This window comes from Nelumbo nucifera, chromosome 6 (assembly GCF_055504915.1).
Source record: "Nelumbo nucifera cultivar China Antique chromosome 6, China Antique-T2T, whole genome shotgun sequence".
Classification (NCBI taxonomy): Eukaryota; Viridiplantae; Streptophyta; class Magnoliopsida; order Proteales; family Nelumbonaceae; genus Nelumbo; species Nelumbo nucifera.
Window position 1 is genome coordinate 14,588,306 of NC_142654.1, and position 23,489 is coordinate 14,611,794.

The 23,489-nt window shown below is 37.4% G+C and overlaps 1 protein-coding gene across 1 annotated transcript; it reads left to right on the top strand.

Moving 5' to 3' along the window:
• Positions 1 to 6,540: 6,540 nt before the first annotated feature.
• On the top strand, positions 6,541 to 21,667 carry LOC104589516 (bifunctional nitrilase/nitrile hydratase NIT4B). The gene is made up of 5 exons (XM_010247865.2): positions 6,541 to 7,203; positions 14,067 to 14,246; positions 16,306 to 16,599; positions 20,514 to 20,795; positions 21,173 to 21,667. The coding sequence occupies exons 1-5, from the start codon at positions 6,699 to 6,701 to the stop codon at positions 21,313 to 21,315; spliced, it is 1,404 nt and encodes a 467-aa protein (XP_010246167.1). The 5' UTR covers positions 6,541 to 6,698; the 3' UTR covers positions 21,316 to 21,667.
• The last annotated feature ends 1,822 nt before the right edge of the window (positions 21,668 to 23,489 follow it).

Sequence of the window (23,489 nt, forward strand, 5' to 3'; positions counted from 1 at the left end):
TTTATATAAGAAATTAATAGCATATTGAATCACAATAAGGATTTCAATTTGAAAGAGCTAGAGATGTCAATGGGTTGAATCCACCTTATAGAACAGAACTGACCAAACCAATTATGCTGGTCCAGGTTCTGTGGTTTGTGTCCTAACTCCTAATTAATAATTGGGTTCAGACTGGTTCTTGTTCTTTCGAACCAATTGAATAGTTAATAATATAAAACGGTTTCCCGACTTTTCTGTAATTTTTATTACATGTTATGTCTAAAAAATAAATTTCATAGACAGTATATAAGATAATTTTGATTAAAAAAAAACTTATTTTATGAACATATAAACAGTTCACTATTTACTCTTATTTTATTAAGGTTATATTATTAAAAATGAAATTCCAAGTTGTTATTATCACAGGTAATTAATGGGGTCTAATCAGTTGGGCCAGTTTGTGGTGGCTCAGTTGGTAAATTATCTGGTTAGTTCCAATAGAGATTTAGGATCAAATCTCATTGCCACCAGGTTAGGATGGTTATTGGCATCCAGGACTGGTCCACCCTATCCCAAACCAGAATTGACCCAATGACAGCTTTAGAAAGTGCAGGCAGCATGTTTGGATAATTGTGTAAAATAGCCAGTATTATGCTGGGGACGGGTTTTGATTTGCTAAACCTACTAATCTACTCAATCCGGATCTACTAAGCACAGGTCCATCTCTGGAACGTACTCCTTTAACGAGAAAGAGATAGTCCAAAGGGAGACAGCCCAACATGACCTGAGGATGGGGTTGGGCTGGGCCAGGCTTTTGGCTGGCCCAACCAACTTTTTTTTTTCACTAATCATTTGAGATTTTTCGTTGACACCATCTTAAAAGACAGTCAGCAGTCAAAGCCCTCAAACATGGATCGTGCTTGTGGGACTCATTCTAACTTGTATCTTCTATTTGACTACCCCAGTTGTCTCCTCTCAAGTCTCAACCTTATGTCTCTCTTATTTTCTATCAAATCAAGCACAGCGTAAGGAGTGATTTAACTCAATTTCCTAATAAAAGTTAAACTTTTTATTTTTTGCTATTTAATGGGGGTTAGCCCTTTCCTAAGCCTATAAATCCCCAACCTTGGTATAATCGGGAATCAATCTCAAGTCTCTGCTACAACCAACAAGAGACCTTACCAACCAGCCAATTGGCATCTTGCAAAATAAAACCTAGTTGTGGATGAATTTAAATAATGAATCCGACTATTATTGAAAATCAATTGGTATTTATCAAAATTCACGAGGGGAGTTCTGTTTGATAATGTTCTGTAGTATCATACCCTTTGGCAATTGGCATCATTGAAATTGCCTTAAGTAGGCCCATCTTTTTCTATGTTATTTTTTTAAAATCTATTCTATGTGCTAAAATTGCAGTTATCGGCATCAGCTTGTTCTCTCTCATCCTCATATTGCTTCCCAGTCCCTTAAAATTTTGTGTGTGTGTGTGTGTTTTTTTTTTAAAAAAAAAAAAAAAAAACAAAAATCAGGGGCCATTTAAACTTGTCCGCAATCATTCAGATTTCTTTTTATTAGGAAATTAAATGTAATGACTCTTTTAACATCAATCCGTGCATTACATGGGTCTCTTTTAGATTGTGTTTAGTTTCAAGAAAAAGAAAAAGGTGGGGAAAGGTAGGGAAATCTGTATAAATTTGTATAGGTTTCTCTATCTTTTCCTACCTTTCTTTCAAACCCACACAGCCTTAGTGTGTGTGATAAGAGAGAGAGAGAGAGAGAATTTAGAGGAATTGTGAAAAGCTTAGATGAGTTTTGACGTGGAAATTCCATTTTACATATGTGACTCTTCATTTTCATTCAAGAGACAAAAAGAATAAAAACTCTTTATTGTGCTTCTTCATTTACCTGAAATGTCACATTTATATGGAGAAATAGATGTCATGCATTTCATTCATAATTCATGAATCATGTGCAATTGCATACATAATTAGGCCTCAACTATACAAGTATACAACTATACAATTATTCTAGGGGATTAAGGGAAATGAGAGATACTGATTGTAGAGTATTAAAAGTATGCTAGACAAATGAAGAATGCAAATCAAGTTTCCCAAGCATTTTCCATGAAGGTAATTTAGGATAAATTGGTGGTTTTGATTTTTTTTCCATTTTTAGCACTCAAATTAATAAGAAACCAACTAGACTATTTAGAATTTATGTTTTTTTGTAAAATTTTGAAATTTAATTATTCAAGATGCCTATAATGTTGGTATTGTATCCCCCCCGCCTTTTTAATCCCAAAATTTACTCTAGGTGAAGGGGTAGGGCCTGTTTGGTGCGTCTTTCTGTGCGGTCTTTTGACTGTTTACAAGTCGTAAAGATCGATTTTTGGTCTATTTCCATTTGGTGCACGGAATATCTACCCGCCAAAAGATGGGACACCGAAAAGATGCGAGAAGCCCATTTTGGGCTGATTTCGGGAAGCTCCAAATGAAGTTTCTCACGTCTTTTGCGTTTTAATCTCGCACGGAAAGACGCACATCTGCCAAACATGCTTTCGGGTTGCTCAATCTTCATGCAAAAGTTTAATGCGTCTTTTACATGTCAGAGCTACCAGAAGATCTTCCCAAAAATACATGCCAAATGGACCCTTATTAACTATTGTCAAAAGGAAGATAGAGACCTAGCCCCCCTTGCCCCAGATCTAGAAACAAAGTCCTCACTTTCACACTCAAACCCCAAACAACCAATAATAAAACACAAACACATTGCAATGTGCCAACCAGATGATTGATAAGGTCTCCTATTGGTTGTAGCAAAGATTTGGGATCAAATCCCGCCTGCACATAGCCTAAAGGCAATAATCCAAATCATTAAATTGGTAATGATCGAGAACCCCAAATGCCAATTCCAAGAATTGCTAAGTAATTGGATACTCTATTGACTTCTTGAAGGCATGGTGGAACATGATGTTGCAATCATGCATCAATTCCTTTATCCTACAATGAATATAAAAGACATTCTATGGAGATGTACATGCATTTACCAAGCATGATAATTTGAAAATCAATAAAATGAACTTTTTAAGGGGTGTTCTACAACACGAGTGATTTTGTTTTTATTTGTTTTTCAAATTATTACATTAACAAAAAAAAAACATGTTCTTGAACTTTGTTTTTATTTTTCAAAAGAAAGAACAAGTTGGTTTTGTTTCAAAAAACAATAGAACCATCAAACTAATGGTTTTTAAAACAAAACAATTGTGGTGTAGAAATTACTGGTTTATGAAACATGATATGAAAACATGTTTTTTAAACTATAAATTTAAGAACATGTTTTTGGTTTAAATTTGAAAAAACAAAATACAAAACTAGGAGCATATTTTTGTGTTTTTGTTTTGAGAAGGAAAATGGATTGATGCAGATATCCGGTTTATTAATCCGATAGCATGAATTGGGAACTTGACCTTGGCTTGGACCGAACTCGATCTGGTTTGCCTCGACTTGAACAAAATAAGTGAATTGATTGGATCAACTCAAAACAAGCTAGCCTGTTGCATAAAACTGATTGTATTGGTTCTGGTTCCAAGATATACTGGTAGGTTGCTTTTGGATCTTAATTTTTTTTGTCTTGATTATGAAAATGGATATTTACATTTCAACGTTGGCCCCATAGTTGATTATGAGAATAGATATTTGCATTAATAGGGGTGAGCATGGGTCAATTTGATTCAGCTTCAGGCTTTTGGAACCAGAACCTACCATGTAACAATTGACTTCAGTTTTGTTTAAAAAATTAATATCCTGATCTAATTCTATGAAAATTAATAACCTGAACTAGTTATTTGAAAATTAATAACCTGAATTTGTTCTTCAAAAAATTAATAACTTGAACCTATTCTTCAAAAAATTAATAATGTGAACCTTTTTTTTTTAAATTAATAACTTAAATGATATCACGCGATCATTACTATACACTAATCCATCATTCAAACAAAGGTTGGTTCCACCTAAGCCAACCAAGGCCTATTCTACCCAAGCCAACCAATGCTGGTTCTTTAGGTTGGTTCGAGTAGGGTATACCCCCAGACCATGGAATCGGCATGGTGGGAGCTAGTTATGAGAATTTGAAATTGGATCCTACTTGGTAATAGGTAGGGTGGGTAAGGTCAATTAGAGGATGGTTCTAATTGGTTCCTAGTAGAACGACCCATTTACTCACCCCTATATGTTAGGGTTTAACTATAATGCCAGAAATACATGATAAACTAACATATAATCAACTCACATTATAAAAGTTCTAATCAATCGGGTGGGTTTTCTTCAAAATCCACGAGGGGTTTTAATTGGTCAAAGCCTTTCAGGTATCATGTTTTTTCTAATATCATAGGTTTTTCCGTTACATTAAATTATGATTAAGATTAATAAATTTATATTAATCATTATTTTTAAAATAAAATTATTATTAAAGAACAAAAATAATAAAAAAATGGTAATAAAATATTAAAAATTATAAATAATAAAAGAATAATTAAATAAGTAAACAATAATAATAATAATAATAATAATTAAAATAATGACATTATAGTAGATAAAATATAAATTAAATAATTAACTGATTAAATAAGAATATTTTTTTATTATTTCCATAATAATAACAGCAATAATCAAATAATGAAACAAGTAATTTATTAATTATTATTATGCTACTAATAACCAATTAAATAATTAAAATAATAATACTAAATAAATAAATAAAAATAATTGAAATAATAAAATCGATTAAATAATAATAAACTATCATTATTGTAAGAATATTGTTTTATTATTAAAATAATATTTTAGTATTATTGTTTATAAAGTTTTAGATAGAAAGAATGTTTTACTAATAATAAATAATGAATGCGAAGGGCAATTTGTGGGCAAATAGAAAGAATGCCATTAAGTCTGATGTCTGAAGTTTGAAAAATAAGAGGTATTAAGAACAACATGATGCCTAAAAGATGCCATTGGAGGTTGAAAATAGACAAAAAGAACAAGGACTAAGAAGTGTACGAATAAGAAAGGTTTTTTTTTTTTTTTTTAATTGTAGGAGGCTAAGTGATAGAGAGAGAGTTCTAGTGTAGTAAATTGTGTTAAAGCTCAAGTTGAGGCCATTGGAATCTATAATTTGATTTTATTTTTAAATTTAATTTTGCAAGTGGGTTTTCTAGTCTTATATTGTTGGTACTTGGTACTAGCACTTTATGTAATTGGTTCTATTTTTTTTTTTTTTACGCCATGCAGTGGACTTTATAAGTAAATATTAATATTTCATATGCTTTACATTTGTTATTAATGAATGGATATAATGTTGTTAGTATAAAATGATGCATAATTAATGAAAATTCATTGATGTTGTGGCATAAGTGTTTAAATCACATCTTAATGAAAAAGATAAAGAAGCTACTAAAGGAAGGAATATTGAAGTAGGTGTTTGGTATTGGTGTTGGGAATAATGCACTGTTTTTTCATAAAAACGGTATTGGGCATGTGGAGTTGTAATTGGTGCTGTCACATAGGCATTTGGTATCAGTACTGATAGCAACGTTTTCAACATTGAATTATATTATCCAACATCCAAGATGATGCTACATCATTGCACCATTGGCAGCAATGTGTTGTTTTTCTCATAAAACATTGAATTTGGCATTGCTCTAAACTATATGCACTTTTCTGATTCCCAAAACGTAGTTTGGAGCAACATTTTTTTTTATAGAAAAATGGTATCAAACAAGAAAGCGTTGTTTGAAGCACCACCTTCTCTGATGTAGTGCCTACATGACACCGTTTTCTCAAAAAACAACATCGACGCCAAACATCACCAAAGTAAAACAAAAGACAAGATCACAAAGAATAAAAATAGAGTCATGAATAGTTTAAGACATCTGACACTGTTTCACACAATAACATTTGTAAATCTTTTTTGACACGGGCTAAGAATGACAAGAAAAACTTTGTTACCTTTGTAAATGATTATTATTATTATTATTTTTCCGAAGGATGATAAGGCAATGGTTTTGTAATTTGTATCCACTTAAAGCCACACTTATCTCATATTGCACCCTCTTTTTATTTTTGCAAAGAAATCAACTTTGGTGCCAAATGCCAATTTCGCACCTATTAAATAATGTTAATGATATTGAACCATGACAAGATTTAGCATCTCCAACTGAAATGCAAAGATCATGCTCTTCCTTTATTTTCTTTCCTTATTCTATTCTATATGACTGAACCGTTAATTCGGCCCACTAAAGCCGATGGTCGGTCCTTTGGGCTGTTCAACCATTAAGATTAATTAGGGTGTCTGAACTGGACCTTGCAAGTTGCAAATACTGCACCAGAATTCAACAAGCAAGGCCCAATCTTTGATCCGGGTATCCAAGTAATGTTTCGGGCCTAAAACTGGCGGTCCAAAACTAGACCACATCAGACCGGGTCCATTGACCCACAAACAGGAACAGCCCTACTACCAGAGTGGTACATTAAAGTACCGATCGCGAGAAGTTTCTCTGTTTCACATGCAAACGGCGGAAATCCGTAAGTTGTTTAGCGCCAAGTCGTCAACCGGACTCCTTTCATGGCAGCGGCTTAATAAAGGAAAACCCAGAAACAGAGGAATGTACTCTCGACTTGAGGACTGCAGCTCACGTTCATGAAAACCTTCAATGCATCGCAATGGATGTTGAAATAGAGCCCCAGCCCCACGAAGATGAGGTTCAGAACACCGAAAAGAAGAAACGCCGCCGACCCATCTCGGGCCGAGACCGACATACCAAATTCCAGGGGCGTGATCGGAGGGTCAGGCTTCCGGCCGCTTGTGCTCCGGGCATCTTTCGCCTGACACAGGAACTCGGTCTCAAGACCGGCGGCGAGACGATTCTCTGGCTCTTGGAACAGGTCCGGCCCGACCTTGTTGCCCCGAAAACCATCTCGTCCAAGAAAGTTTCGCAGGCGAACTCGGCCGATGATTCTGTTCTCGTTCCCGAACCCATCAGTGTTGCCTACCCTAGAGATGCTGTGAACGGGAGGTTTATTGATTCTGCGCCTGTTTCTAACGGCGACGAACCGGTGATGTCTATTGTTAAAGCCGAGACGACTGACCATCCTGGTCCCCGTCCGACCATTCGCGCTACTGTTGTGCAGGCCTCAACCGTGTTCTACGACACTCGGGCAACTCTAGGTACCTTTTTCCTTTTTGGGTTTCTGCATATTTGTGTTTGATGAACCTTCCTCGAATTTCTTGTTCTATTTTTGAGAACCCCTTTTTGTAAAAATTCATTTTTGTTTGTTCTTAATTTACAAAATGAAGCTATTTTCAATGCATCGACTAATTATTTGGAGGGGGGAATTTAGTTGTTTGAATGGGTATCTGTTTGAGATGTTAGAGAAACTACATTGTTCAGGGATGACTTTTGAGAAATCAAAAACAGTAAGAGCTTGGTAGATAATACGGCAGATTAAGAAAAACCCCAGCTGGATATGTCAATTTCCCTAACAGTCTAACAATTGATTAGTGTTATATGTGTGCGATCCAAGGTATGCAAAGGCTTCAAAGTCGTTTATTGGGGAGTAATAAGGGCCTGAAAGAGAGTTTTTGGAGGCAAACCGAAGGGGATTTCATGTACTGGTTTCTGAATCCAGTTACCAACCCGTTCAGATGGTGTCCCTAGATTTTTGGCCAGAGGTGTGTGGGAAAGGGTTCTTTGTATTGGCCCGGGTTTGTGTTTGCTTGAATGTGTCTAAGCAATTAATGAATATTTCACATAATGTGTCTGATCAATTTTGCCAGATCAGTATTTGGTTGCATTTTTTTGGTGATAATATTATAATGGAAGGTTCCAGTCCACTAATATGTAAGAGAGAATTAATCAGTATAGGTATCTTTGGATAGCTTCTTATTTCAGAGAAAGGTTCTGTACAATTTTTCCACAACTTAAAATACTTCCTTACAAGCCATCTCCAACTATAATGGAAAGATGCCTGTAAAATGGTGCCATATTGTGTCTGATGCTTCAATTTCTAGAGTAAACTCTGTATCCTATTACGTGTCCATCTGTGTCCTTGCCATATCCAGGTAACAATAACATAGATGATAGATCCCCAAGAGTGGGTCTATCTGCCCAGTCAGAGTATCTTATTTCCCAATATTGAATCAAGGAGAGATTAGCACACGTCTGCACATGAGCGCCTAATAAATCACTCTCTCATTCTTTCTGGATGCCCCAACAAACTGCAAATGGGTTGGTGTCCCAAAAATCCTTTGCATCGGATACTCTTGCACTATGTAGCAATGATGTAAAATATTTCATATGCATCCTTAGTTAATGAAGGAACCTAGGAGTGGCTCCAATAGGTGATAAGATGAGAGGGTTTGGTCATGTGCATAGAAGACCATATATAGCAACTGTTCAGAAAAGTTATCTGTTACAAGTTGAAGGGGTTAGAAGAGCTTGGGCAGACCAAAAAGGGCTTGGGTGGAAGTAATAAGAAATGATTTAAATATCCATAATTTAACGATGGATATGACACTGAACAGAATGGAATGGTGAAACAGGATTTATGTAACCGATCCCATTAGTTGGGACAAGGCTTAGATTATGATGATTTCCTTAGGTAAGCCATCTGTCCTAAAAATAACTTCCGAGTATCTAATAGTGATGTAAAATATCAGAAAATTGTGAGTGTCAAGTGCCAGCTACCATGCAAAGTTGCAAACAAAAGATCTCTATCCTTGAAGGCACTTTGTTGGTTCATATACTTTGAACCAAGCAGCTTTTTCACTAGGCCCTTGTTAATGCTGTTTGCAGAAAGATCTTACTTACTGATAAAAAAAAAAAAGAAAGATCTTACTAAAACCCGATCTCCTGGGTTCATCAGAAAAAAAGGCCTTATTGGTACTTTTGTCACTGCTCATCATACACATTTGGGCCTACCATTTCTTCATCAAAATGTCAGATTATTGATGTGCTCTTTCACCTTTCTATCAAACAATGCTTGCAAATTAAGAAAATATGGTGGGTATATGGCTTAGACTTGTTAAACTAGGTAACTACCTTGTTCTCTACCCATTTATAGTTGAGTATGTGTTGAACTCCAAAGTCCAACAATGCTAGAAAGCACTGAAGAGTGCTCATATTTGCATCTGTTTTGGTGATTGAACTCCATTTTTGTTGTTGTTTTGCCAACTTGCCTCTTTTACTTCCCTCAAAAAAAAAAAAAAAAAGAGACAATTGATAGAATGTTCGGATAAAGGGAGAATGGGAGATCTTCACATTGCATATAAGGATTTGGAGAAAGCATATGATAGAGTTCCTAGAAAGATAAATATGGTGGGTTCCAAAAATGAAAGGAACACTAAATAGTCCATTCATCAATTAAGGGTATGATGCTTGTATGAGTAACAAAGTACGTTTCTGGGAGGATATCTGGCTTGGGGGCATTCCTCTCAAAGACAGGTTTCCACCTATCTATTCTTTGTCCCTCAACAAAGGAAGAGTGATTTCTTCAGTGCTTGTTAATGAAAACTCTTGGGATCTGGGATTAAGGAGAGGGTTAAGGGAATATGAAATGGGCTTAGTGGATAAACTTATCTCCCTTCTTAATACTACATTCCTGGACCTCTCTTGTTAGGACAGTAGGATTTGGTCAGAGTCCCCTTCTGGCTCCTTTACCTATGCTTCTTTCTTCTCCGCTCTCCTTCAATCCTCGCACCTAGGAGGCTCCTTCCCTACAAAGGAAGTCTGGTGTAATCCTGTACCCCCAAAAATAAGAGCCTTTTGCTGGGAGGTGGTGCTCCAGAAAATTAATACTCTGGATAATTTACAAAAAAGGAGGCTGAATCATTGCCTCTCCCCTCATGTTTGTTGCCTCTGTTTGGTAAATGGTGAGATAGTAACACATCTTTTACTTTCTTGTCCCTTTGCTTCTTGTGTGTGGACTTGGTTTTCTTCCTTATTTGGCTGCAGGTGGACCCCTCCCCCGGATGTGACAAGTCTTTTCAACCCAAGTTTCTTTCTACTATCAAAGAAAAGGGGAAGAGTGATGTGGAGGGTAACAAGAGCAGCCATTCTTTGGTCTTTATGGGAAGAAAGGAATAACATAATATTCCAAGGGGCACAAAGATCAACAAAACAAATCATTGGCTGTGTAGCCATTAAAGTCATACATTGGATGAAAGTAAGTGACTTATTTAAAGACTTTTTAGTGGATGATATACAAAGGGGTTGGTCAGCAGAGGCAAACTCTTCAACCAGACAGCCTATTCTTCAGCCTTCTTGGACACCCGTAGCACAACAAAGGGTAAAACTAAATTTTGATGGAAGCTCCATGGGTAATCCTGGACCCTCGGGAGCTGGGGGAGTCTTTAGGGATGGGGAGGGAAGAATTGTGGCACTATACTCTGGTCCCATAGGAGTGGGAGACTCTTTGAGAGATGAAATATTGGCTCTCCTACAAGGCCTGAGATTTGCTAAGCAATGGGAATTTCAGAACTTGGAGGTGGAAGGGGACTCCAAATTGTTAATAGGGTGGTTGCAAACAAAGAAGTTGGGTGTATGGAAATTTAGACAGCAAATAAGGGAAATAATCTGCTTGACAAGGGAAGTTGAAGTAACACTCAAATGGGTAAGGAGATCAGCAAACTCTGTGGCAGATAGCTTGGCAAAACATGGGACATTTAGGGAAAACTTTTTTGGGCTGTACTGTAACTCGATGTTATTTTGGGGTCAGCACTCTTTGTTTGAGTGGTTGACAGTGTAAGATGTTTATTTGATATCCTTAATGAAAGTTACCGTTTCCAATAAAAAAAGGGCATGCATGAGAGTATAAAAACTAATGTTTGACCACCTATAGGAGAGACATTAAAGCTTCCAAATACGATGTGACTACACCAAAGCTCAATACTTGGCCCCTTTATTTGCATTGGTCATGGATGAATTGAATAAACATATTTAGGAGGTCCTGCGGTCTACATTGTTTTCTGATTAATAGCATTAATCAATGAAACTAGAAAGGGATTATGTGCAAGATTAGACTTTTGGGCAAATGTATTACCAGGAAAAAAATTATGGATGGATGTCTTAGGAACAAGAGATTTTAAAATAAGTAGGGTTGGAACAAAATATATGCAATGTAAAATAGAAATTAGGGTACAATTAGGATTGGAGACCAAGAGGTATCTCAATGCCACCCCTTTTTCATAACCTTAGTTCGACAACCATAACAAGTGAGAGATCAAGGAGAATGCAGAATTAGAGTGGGGTGTGCAAAGTGGATATGGTGCATTTGGAGTCCTATGTGGTAGGAGAATACCACTAAATATGGGGTAGAGTCTTAGGCAGTAAAAAAAAAGAACCAAAGATAATCATGCCTATGGTATCTCTCACCTCACATGTGTCTACTATGTATAGCAAATGGTGAAAATATTTTCCATTTCTCAATCTCTAATCAATTGTATCTTGTGTTGGGAAATATTTCTTTCCTTTATTTGGATCTCCAATTGTATCCTGTGTGTGGTCTCTTAACCTGGGTGGGTTCTTCTCCTATTAATCCTTTTTAAGTCCCTTGTTTCCAACTCCTCTTCCCCCTCCTTTCTTGTTAAGGAAATCTGGTGCTTCCCTACTCCCTTGAAGATCTGTGCTTTCTATTGGGAAGTTTTCCAATGGTTGCATTAACACTTGTGGTTGGTTACAAAGGAAAAGACCAAGTTGGTCTGACCTCCAACTGGTGTTGTTTATGTAAGTTGAATGGTGATACTACTTTTCATCTCTTAATCTCCTGTCCCTTTGTTTGCTGTATCTGGGAATGGTTTTTTTTCCCTTTTTGAGTGCAAGTGGGACCCCTCCTGACAGTTTGGAGTGGTTGTTTAGCCCCAATTGAGAAGTAGGAAAAAAGGGGTGAGCTTTTATTGAGACGTATGAGAGCAGCAGTGATGTGGACAGTCTGGGAAGAAAGAAACATGTGAATTTTTGGGGAAAAAGGAGAGGAGTAAGGAAGCAGTTATTGAAATCATAACTCAAGAGTGGCACACTGGGTCAAAACTCTGACTCTGTTCTTGGATTTCAAGGTGGATGAAGAAACATGTGAATTTTTGGGGAAAAAGGAGAGGAGTAAGGAAGCAGTTATTGAAATCATAACTCAAGAGTGGCACACTGGGTCAAAACTCTGACTCTGTTCTTGGATTTCAAGGTGGATGACTTTTTCAGAAGCTGTGGGGGCATAGTTGATTCTTCCTCTAGAAAACAAAAAAATTTGGAGGTTTAGTCTTCCCCTGGGGGCGGGGACGGGGGGGAAACTGAATTTTGATGCCAACAGTATGAGTAATCCAGGGCCCTCAGGCACCAGGGGGGTAATCGGGGATGAGAGTGGTGCTATTCCGGGCCTTATTTTCGGGCCCAATTGAGCAAGGGGACTCAGTAAGAGCAGAATTCTAGCAGCAGTTTATGGGGTGGAGGAAGCTAAAGAAATGGGAATTGGCAGGCTGACCATTGAAGGTGACTCAAAGATTGTTGTAGGATGGCTGAGAAAAGGTGAATGGGTGATTTGGCAGCTCAAAAATGAGTTCAGGGGCTTCAAATGGTTCTCAAAAGATCTGAATATTCAAGTTTGATGGATGCAACATAGGAAATCCATGTTTCAGGTCAACCTGCTCCACTTAATACCCTAATTAAAATGTAATGTTTTCAACCTGTGGTTGATTGGCCAACCACCTAGACATTTTCCCTGTACATTTAGCTCTTGAATAATTTATTTGCAAAATCACTCAGTTAACAATTCGGTGACCAAGCCAGTTGAACCGCTGAATTGTTTGATCTGGTCAGTGGGTCACAGGTTAGACCTTAATCTCAATTGTTTTTTTTTTGGGTATTTTATCCATTTCCATTATTAATAACAATAATTCTCATTTATCACACTTACTTTTTATTAATATGATGAATATATAATACTAGAGACTTGCCCACTTTTTCTACAAAATTTCTGTTATCTTTTGTATTTTTCTGCATTTTATCTATTTCTATTTCTATTCTTTAATTTATCCTGTCATGGGTTGACCTGTTAGACAAGGATGGTTGAACCACTGACCTATCACCTAGAGGGAAAAAGCTGTTCTGTTTCCAGATTGTTTTTTAAATTGTTGTTAAAATGCCTTATATTTGACAATTAATGTAGTAGTTGATCAAGGGAAGATCAAGGAGATATAGAATTAAGGAACTAGTGGGAGTTAGGAGTTTAAAAATTGACAACATTTTAATGGGAAAACCATGTTGTACTTTCCAAGGTGAACCAGACACTTAATGGTTAATACTAAGGTCATTGTATTTATTTTCAAGAAATAAAAAAAATGACAATTCTAAGAGGGTCTTGAAATTATTGAATGCGACTCTCATAGAGTGGCATTACTTTCTTTGGATATCGGTGGAATGTTCTGACACCATGTTTGATTCTACCATCATAGTCTGAGTGTTTAGGTCAATATAATTTTATGACTTTAAATTCAGGTGGCTAAAAAGGAACATGCAAGGGGTGGGTTGGGAACTTGGGATCAGTTGTTTTGGGTACAGTTGTAAATTTGGGGTGAGGGAGATAACTCCTATTGTGCTCTATAATCTCTGATTGAAATCTTTATATATTGTTTTTTAATTAATAAAGCTTGTTGCTATTGATTAAAAAATATCTTCTTTACTTTTGTCAATTCATTAAGGCAATTAATTGAATGAACATTACAGAAACTGGCCTAAGAATATGATGGAGACAACTCCACATGTATACCTGTGGCATATCATTATTTATGCTTTAGTTCTGTTGTAATAATGGTTTTGCAGGCTTAACAATATTAGCACAATGTACTAGTAGTTCACAGGGTGAACACCTATTATCAAAATGTAGTTTATTCCTTTTGGTTGCTATAAATAAAAAGTAGTTTTTCAATATGCTCAATATTTTGAATTGCTTGAAGCTAATTCCATTCTGAGTTGAGAGTTTTTAGGGGTTACAAGCCTTTATTTTATTAATTTAATAAAATCCTTTCTTTGTTCTTGTAAGCAGATAAGGCAGAGAGACTGATTGCTGGTGCTGCTGCATATGGGTCACAGATAGTTGTTTTTCCAGAAGCATTTGTGGGTGGTTATCCCCGTTCTTCATGTTTTGATGTTGCTGCTGGAACCTATCCCAATGAGGGAAACATGGAGTTGCAGAAGTATCATGCTGCAGCTGTGGAAATTCCTGGTGCGATCTTCTTTTAGAGAAAGAGATGTTTCATTGCAACATAGATAATTTTTTTGTGCGTTGTATCACATTCATGCATGTATATGAATACATACAGACATGCTTGCATGAGTACACACATATTAGAGTGAGTAGGTGTGCGGCGTGTTCGAGTAGTCAGGTTTCTAGTAGAATAAATGACCGGGGGATCTTCCATTTAGGTGCAGGTACATGTGTGTGCGTGTGTGTGTGTGTGTGTGTGTGTGTGTGAGGGTTTGCTAGTCAGGTTGTTAGGAGAATAAACAACTGGGGGATCTTCCATATGGCAACATGCCAGGCCCAAAAGAACCTTCCATTCTTCTCTTCATTTTTTATCCTTAGGATAAACTTCAGGTAAAGCTTGTCAAGTATCCAAAAACCTTTTTTTAGGGGCATTTTAGTATTGATGGTTTGCATGGCTATAATAGTTTCAGCAAAATTCCGATACAAGGTGGACATTTGTGGGTAAAGGAGTTCAGAGTTCCTAAACTTAAATCTCCATATGTCAGGAATGCCCATGAAGCATGTGTGTGCAAGTGCATATATATGAAATGCCCTATTAATTCTGCAAGGTTTGAACATGTACTCCTATAAACTATTACCCTATTACTTTATCACCTTAAAATGTTTGCAAATTAATGTACTTTATTTAGATATGTGTGGAATAGCATGACTGGATGTTGGATAAAACTACTTTTACATTGACTCGTTTACATGCAGTAGTGATGCAATTCCCCCAAAAAATTTCTCTACCTATGGAAACTAGGAATATGGTGTTAGCACCCAATTTTTGCCAGGATACCTAGGAATAATTCTCTATCAAAACATGTGTTGCTCACTAGAACCTTGGTGGCTCACTACTAGGCCCTTCAACCCATGCAACCCCTACCACACTCATCTAAACCCTTCATTCAGCTAGTTTCTACTCATAAAGTGCACTTACAAATTTCTTCCAAAAGGTTGACCATTTGACCCTGATCAGAAAACAATTCTCTTTTGGTAACTTTTATGCCATGTGACCTGGCTTTAAAATGACAATTTGGACTCTACCAACATATTCTTGACCCCAACCATTTGGTTGTTCCATTGTGGCCTGGGTGACCAGGGTTCAAATCTTGGAAACAGTCTCTCTGTATGTGCAGGGGTAAGGCTGTGTACATTTGTCCCTCCCCAGGCCCTGCATTGGTGGGAGCCCTGTGCATTGGTCTGCCCATTTAATGATTGTGGTTTGTTATGTTTGTAAGAATCTTAGCTGGTATCTTTTCATCAAAGGTTTCTTAACTTGACGTAACCAATTGGTGAACTAGTTGAGTAGAAAATGTTGGATTACCAACTTTTACCCATTTCCCCTTGGTTTGACAACCAAACCACAAAATATTCCATTTTGAGATCTAGGATTGGTTTAGGAAGTGTCTCTCATATGTGGTCCAAAGTGCTGGCTTAGTTCTAGTTCAGTGGGTTTGTTGGGATACACGTGTGAGTTAAGAGGAGTGGAAGAGCCCCACATTGGAAAATCACAAGAACTGCAAGGGACTTATATACAAGAGTGGTCCATTACCCAATAGCTTAGGCTTTTGGGTTGTAAGTGGTGTCCATCTCTTGTATGTAAGTCCCACGCGCGTGTATGTGTACACAAGCTCCCTGGGTTTTGGCAACTCATGATCTGTGACTCCCCTCAAGGCACAACAGGGTTTATATGGAATATACCCTAATTTCTAATCCTACACCTACACCTAGAAAGCTGAATAAAACTGCACCAATTCATCTATAAATACCCATTTGACCTCCAATTCATCCACACCTAGAAAGCTACACCTATTCATCTATAAATGCATTATTTGACCTCCATTTTAGTGGGGGCTTGACCACTTGAGAGGAGCATTCTCTCTTAGAGAGAGAGAGAGAGAGGGATCTATATAGTTTTGCTTGTCAATCATAACTCTAATTCATCCTTCCCTTCTTGTCTTTAAATCATAAATGGATTTAATAATCTTGTCATTTGAATTTATTTTGTTTTATTTTATCTTTTTAATAACAACAGGTCCAGAAATTGAACGACTGGCAGCAATAGCTGGAAGATACAAAGTCCATCTAGTAATGGGGGTGGTAGAAAGGGAAGGATTCTCTCTCTACTGCACTGTTGTCTTTTTTAATCCCCATGGAGAGTATCTTGGAAAACACCGCAAGCTCATGCGAACAGCATCCGAACATACAGTCTGGTGTTCTGGAGACAAGTCAACACCACCTGTATATGAGACTTCCATTGGGAAGATAGGTGGCCTCATTTGCTGGGATAATAGGATGCCAGTTTTAAGAACAGGACTCTATGCTAGAGGTAAACCTTTGGTACTTGGATTTGATCTACAGTGTTGTTGTTAAGGGGTTTGAATGTTTATGTGTGTTACTATATCATGATCACTGATTCCAGTTCCAGAGTTCCTGTATTTAATCTTGATGATGTAACTAATGCACACATATCAGCATGATGGAAGCATAATCAATTGTAGATCTACTGGAGCTCTAAAACATAGTTTCATAGGAGAAAATGCAATAATGTAATAGATGATTTCACAGATTCCAAATTTCCTTCATATAAAACACAATCTGCTGAATCCAATGCCATATCCTACTGTAGGGGATTATCCTTTGTAAGTATTTTGTTTAGAGATTCCAAATGCCCTTTCACATAAAACACAGTCTACTGAATCCAATGCCATATCCTTCTGTAGGAGATTTCCCTTGTAAGTATTCTGTTTAGATAAGCCATCCACACAAAAAGCTACCTTTGAAGGCACCGTCTTACTCTAAATGATATTGACAGGTATTGACTTCTCGTTTAGATCATTTAGTGCATTGTAAAAAGAATTCACTAATATTTCTCCTCACTTCTCCCAATGCCACAATAAGAAAGGGCAGCCGAGGTTTCTTCACTTCACCTGTATCCACAATAGCATCCAACTCGTAATTATTCAGTTTTCTTCTGAACTGCGGGGACCACACCACACTTCCATTATGTAGCTTCATACAGTCTGCAACTGTTGCTTCTTTGATAACAGACAGCTTGAACAAAGCAGGAAAAGCTTCTGATAAAGGCCCATCTCTGCACCAAGCATCCTTCCAAAACTTCACACGTGCTCCATCCCTGATTTTAAAGCTCATCTGTTTCGAGAAATAATCATATGCTCTTTCAATTCCCTTCCAAAACTGAGCAACCATAAGACTGATTTGAGGTTTTGGGATCCTATCCCAAATTTCTAACTTCATATTTAGCTTGTACCACCTTCTTCCACAACCCACCCTGACTTTCCCAAATCTCCAGGATCATTTCCCCAAAAGAACTACATTCATATTCTTTATTCACCTCATACCCAAAGGTCCCAAACCACCTTTGTATTTTGGTTTGCAAACCTTGTTCCAGTTAACTAAATGAAATCTTTTCTCTTCTTTCCAGCCCCTCCATAGAAAATTCCTCATTTTCTTTTAAATGATAGCAGTTGTTCTTGCTAGCAGTTGTTCTTGCTGGGATTGGATATATTGAAAGCAGATACATAGGAAGAGAAGATAACACACTTTTCAACAATGTCACTTTGCCTCTATAAGAAAGATATTTGGCTTTCTAAGAAGCCAATCTTCTGTCAATTCTTTCCACTACTGGTTCCAAATATCTTTGGAATTGCATTTGCACCCAAAGGCATGCTCGATTATTTTAAAGGTACCTTTCCCACCTTGCATCCCCACTTCTCTGTCTGAAGAGCCAACCCTTGGATCTCCCCCACTCTATTAGTTTGCTTTTATGCAAGTTCACATGCAAACCAGACACTACTTTGAACCATGACATGATACAACTACTCTTGTGAGGCGTCACAGAGGAGTGTGCCATCTGCATACTGTAGCAAAGCTACTTCCACCCTCTCATTTCTTGCTGTAAAACTTTAAATCCCCCACCCCCCCACAAAAAAAAAGCCCTTTTAGCCATTCTGTTGAGAGCTTCTACCACAGATATGAACAAAAAGGGGGAAGTGGGTCCCCTTACTGTATTCCTTTTGAGCTTTTGAAACTGCCACATTCTGTCCCATTCACCAATATAGAGAACAAAGCGGTGCTGTGGTGGTAACACATACCTTGATCAAATTCCTCCACTTAGACGGTTAGACCCAATTTTCATGATTGTATCGAAAAGAGAATTGCATTCTTAATCTATTAATTTTAATATTTTAAACACAATATTGCAATATAACAAGTATTTGATAGAGCGATTGCATGTCAAAAAATATTAGCAACTAAAGAAGGCTATAATTTTTTTAACTAATAAAAGATCTAAGATCTAACACAGAAGGATAGAAAGAACAATGAAGGAAAAACATACAAAAAAGGAGCCCCTGTTCTGTTATATGAGAGAGAAAGATGGATGGCTGGTGCATGTTGACTAAACATATTTAGGAGGAAGTTCCGTAGTGCATGTTGTTTGCGGATGACATGATTGATGAAACTAATGAAGGATTAAATGCTTATGGACAAATGCCTTACAAACAAGAGGTTTTAAAATAAGCAGGACTAAAACAGAGTACATGACATGTAAATTTAGTAATAATAGGAGTGTAAGTCAAGATATACTTTGGATTGGAGACCAAGAAATAACTCATTGTGACCATTTCTGGTACCTTGGTTCAATAATTCATAACAAGGGGGAGATTGAGGAGGATGCCACCCAAAGAATTAGAGCAGGATGGGCAAAATGGATGGGTGCATTTGGACTTTTATGTGATAGGTGAATACCACCTAGATTAAAAGGAAAATTCTATAAAACAGCTGTGAGGCCAGATATGTTGTATGGAGCAAAGTGTTGGGCAGCCAAGGAACAAAATGTCCAGAAAATGAATGTGATAGAAATGCGAATGCTAAGATGGATGAGTGGAAAAATTAGAAAGGATAGGATTAGGAATGAAGTTATCCATAGGAACCTAGGAGTAGCTCCAATAGGTGATAAAATGGGAGAGAGTAGACTAAGATGGTTTGGCTGTTTGGGCACATGCATAGGAGATTGCTGACTACACCAGTTAGAAGAAGTAATTTGTTACACATTGAAGGGGCTAGAAGAGCTTGGGGTAGACTGGAAAGGACATGGGTAGTAGTAAGAAATGATTTAAGCATTAATAATTTAACAGTGGATATGGCTTTAAATAGAATGGATTGGTGAAACAGGATTCATATAGCCGACCCCATATAGTTGGGATAAGACATGGATGATGATGATAATATAAAAGCGGAATGACTGAAACTTATTGAAGATTGACCTTGAGGAATTTCCAGTTGAGTTGCCAATGAGTTAGAAACATTTTGGTGGAAATAATTAAGCTTCAGCTAAAAGTTTGACTGAAACCTGTCAAAAAGAATAAATGACATGCTGGCTAATCAAACCTGAGAAACAGAGTTTTCTTCTTACATGTATTTAGGCTATGTTTGGTTTGATGAAAAACAAGAGAAACAGAAAGTTGAGGGAAATTTCTTACGGAATTTTGTGAAATTCCCCAAGAACTTTCCCTCAGCTTTATGTTTTTCTCTTATTTTCTATCAAACCAAACACAGTCTTGATGTTTGAAGTTTTTTTTTTTTTTTTTTTTTTATTGGGGAGTGATAAATAATATCATGGAAACAGCCTCTCTATATATGCAGGGGTAAGGCTGCATGCATCTGTCCCTCCCCAGACCCTGCAGTGGTGGATCCTCGTGGACTAGGGTGCCCTTTTTAGCGATTAATAATATCATCATACTGTTCTCATAGCACCATTTTCCATCCAATCACATGATACCAGCCTTGGCAAACTCCACTGATGAAATAGCCATATTAAATGGTGGCAAACATTTTTTCTTTTTGTCTGTTAGGGGAGACTAGACTTTGTTATCTCACTTCGGTCTGCTACCATAAAATCAATCTAGGTGGATTATTAAAATCACCTTACAATATTTGTCTAAAAATTGGTTCCTAACTGTCAGAGAAATGAGATTGATCCCGTGATTGATCTAACTGGTTAATGTTTTTGCTCTTCAAGTTATTTGTGAGAAGAAATTGATTAGCAGTCTGGTTAGTTGGCTTGTTTACTGTGTCTATTGATTAGCAGTCTGGTTAGTTGGCTTGTTTACTGTGTCTATTGCTATTATTTGGTTTTTATTTTTCACATTTCCTTACAAAATGGCCTTTTAGTTTGTCGTTCTTGTCTTGAGTCTTCCTGTGTTATTACTTGATAAATAGGTGTGGAGATCTATTGTGCGCCTACATCTGATGCCAGTGATTTATGGCGGTCATCCCTGGCCCACATTGCCCTAGAAGGTGGATGTTTCATTCTATCTGCAAATCAGTTCTGCCAGAGGAAAGACTATCCTCTTCCAGGTGAACATATGCCCGGAGATGAAAAGAGTGATATGCCACCAGATTCAGTTGTCTGTTCTGGGGGCAGTGTCATTATTTCACCTTCAGGGGCCATTTTGGCTGGGCCCAATTACCAAGGAGAATCACTCATCTCAGCTGATCTAGGTATGCCGAAATTTCTTTGAATATCATTAACACGTATAAATCCAATTGCATTCTTGTGACAACTAAAAACAAGATGGTCAGCATCTGTAAAGTGCTTATAATCATCTGGTTGGATGAATTTTCTATAGATGTAGAATGGCGACCCTGATTTGATGTATTTAATTTTTAAACCTGCCCTGTCATTGGACATTGGACCATCTCTGCAGTCTACCCAGATAATACTTGCTATTTGGTGCAAGTGATATTTTTCTTATCTGTTGAAAGAAATCCACCGAGATGTGATGTACCCCATGCATTTGAACATCTGCAAGTAGCAAAATCATTGTGCTTTATGGTTACTGCAACAATAACATTGGTGTCTTTTCTGGTGCATGCAGATCTTGAAGAAATTACACGAGCAAAGCTTGAATTTAATGGGGGTGAGGCACAATGTGGCACCAACTCCCTTGCCCTAGAAACAAGTAAATCTAATACAGTTCCATATGCCCCTTCGGTTAAGAAAGATGTTACTGGAGAATAGTAAAGTAACACTTGGAATTGGAGCTTTATAGGAGGGCCATTCATTGGATCGCTGACTTGGTTTCCCTGTCTCACTTCATGGTAAAGACTAAAGAGCATGTCCTGACAGGAAGGATCTTGATCATCCAATGTTTGGCAGATCGCCTGTGTCAAATTTTTCCTCCAAATTTTTGAATTTCCTTTTGTAAATTATGTTTAGGATTTTGAAAGTGTTCTGGCAGCTTCCTGCTTTCTAAGCGTTTGCCTGGTGAAAATGAAATGGAACTCAGAAGGGATCATCTTTTTGGGTCGGTTTTTGAACACCTAATTTTGATTTACTTTGAAGTTATGTTAGCCAATTTGTTGACCTTGTACAGAGGGCCTTCTATTGCTTTCTTTGAGGCTTTTTGTTTGGGCGAAACTGTGATAGCTTTCCAAGGTCAAATAACTATAAACAGGGTATACACAGATAAAGAAGTATATTGATAGTGTATATAAAGTGAAATACTTGATATGGTAGAAGAAGTGAGATATGCATGGATAAAAGTAAAACCAGGATCTGCTGCACTTGTTCTACATTTCCATTCTGTCTGCAACAGTTGTCTCATTACACGTTAATACCCATGCGTATGTGTATTAGATCACAGGACAGACAGGAAGTGCAAAACCAAGTTAAGTGCAGCAGATCCTCCGGACTCGCATGGATATGAAATGTTATTCAATCATCAGTCAGTTTTCTGTCCATATTCATATTCATGGATAACATATCTACTCACGAACCACTTATACGGTGCAATACTTACTGGTGGAATTGGTGAATTGCACCGATTGATATTGATACCCCACCGCCACCTCTCCTTCATTGGAATGTCTCATGCCAGGCACGAGCAGGTAATGGTTCTTAGAACATTAGGGCTAAAATTTGGTCCTTTGTCCAAATTTAGCCACCAATGATAAAAGGCCTTATGTACATGCAAACGGTTTTTGACAGTTTGTTAAATGACGAGAGGTGTTTTTGTGATGACATCATCTGCATGGGAGGTTTTACTCCAATGTAGGATTGGCAAGGGGGCGGGGCGGGGCGGGGATGGGGAGATCCCCGTCCCTATCTCCGTCCTCACTAACGGGGATAAGGTTATCCCCATCCTTGTCCTCATGGGAATTCCCATTTTTCATGATTTTTATAATGTTAACTATTTTGTTTTTATTGAAAAAAATAAAAATAAAATAATTAAAATTTACAATCTTATTAGAAAATATTCAAACATATTCAACCATATTTTAAAAATATTAATATATAGATGCATGTGTACATATATACATATATAATGTATGCATACATATATACATATATATTAGTGGGGATCCCATGGGGCGGGGGTCGGGGTCCCCGCGGGGCGGGGAGTGCTCTCCCCGTCTCCTCCCCATCCCCACTAACGGGGATGAAAATTTCCTCATCCCCGTCCCCGCAGGGGGAAAATCATCCTCATCCCCATCTCATTTAGGGTAGATCCCCACGGGGATTGGGAAATAGGGAAAATTGTCATCCCTACGATTAGTTTTGACAAAAAAAATAAAAAAAAGGCAAAAAACCATTGAACGGGTCGAATGGATCAACAGTTTGATAACTTGAGTCAATGGGTTGTTGATCGATTCAACGGTTTTTGACCAAGGACTAAGTTTGGGGTAAAACAGAATCGGTTGCCTGGATGGTTCCCAGGCTGAATCCAACCATTCAAGTCAACGATGGTTCAAAAACCATGTCTTAGTCCAATTTAAAAATAGAGGGGTTGCAAGGTGTCAGATGATTGGTTGGTAAGGTCTCTTGTTGGTTGTAGTGGAGAGTTGGGATCGAAATATCGAATCCCTCCTACACCTGGTTGGGGTTATGGGTTTGGGGGATGGGCTATCCTGTTGTGTAACCCCTTCGAGAAAAAAACTATCAAAAAATAGAGGGATTGTTTTAGTATTTAGGAGATATCTCAAGAGAGATTTAAGTCTTATACCTAGGTGTAATAAATAAAAATAAAACATTTATTAAAGATGGGACTGACTATAAATACCAAAAAAAAAAAAAAAGAAAAAAAAGAGAATTAATATCTAACTTTGCCCAGATCAAATGATCCAACCCTCAATGGTTCAATGGATTGCATCATTTGATTGTTGAGTAAACCAATGATTTCTTTTAGACAAGTT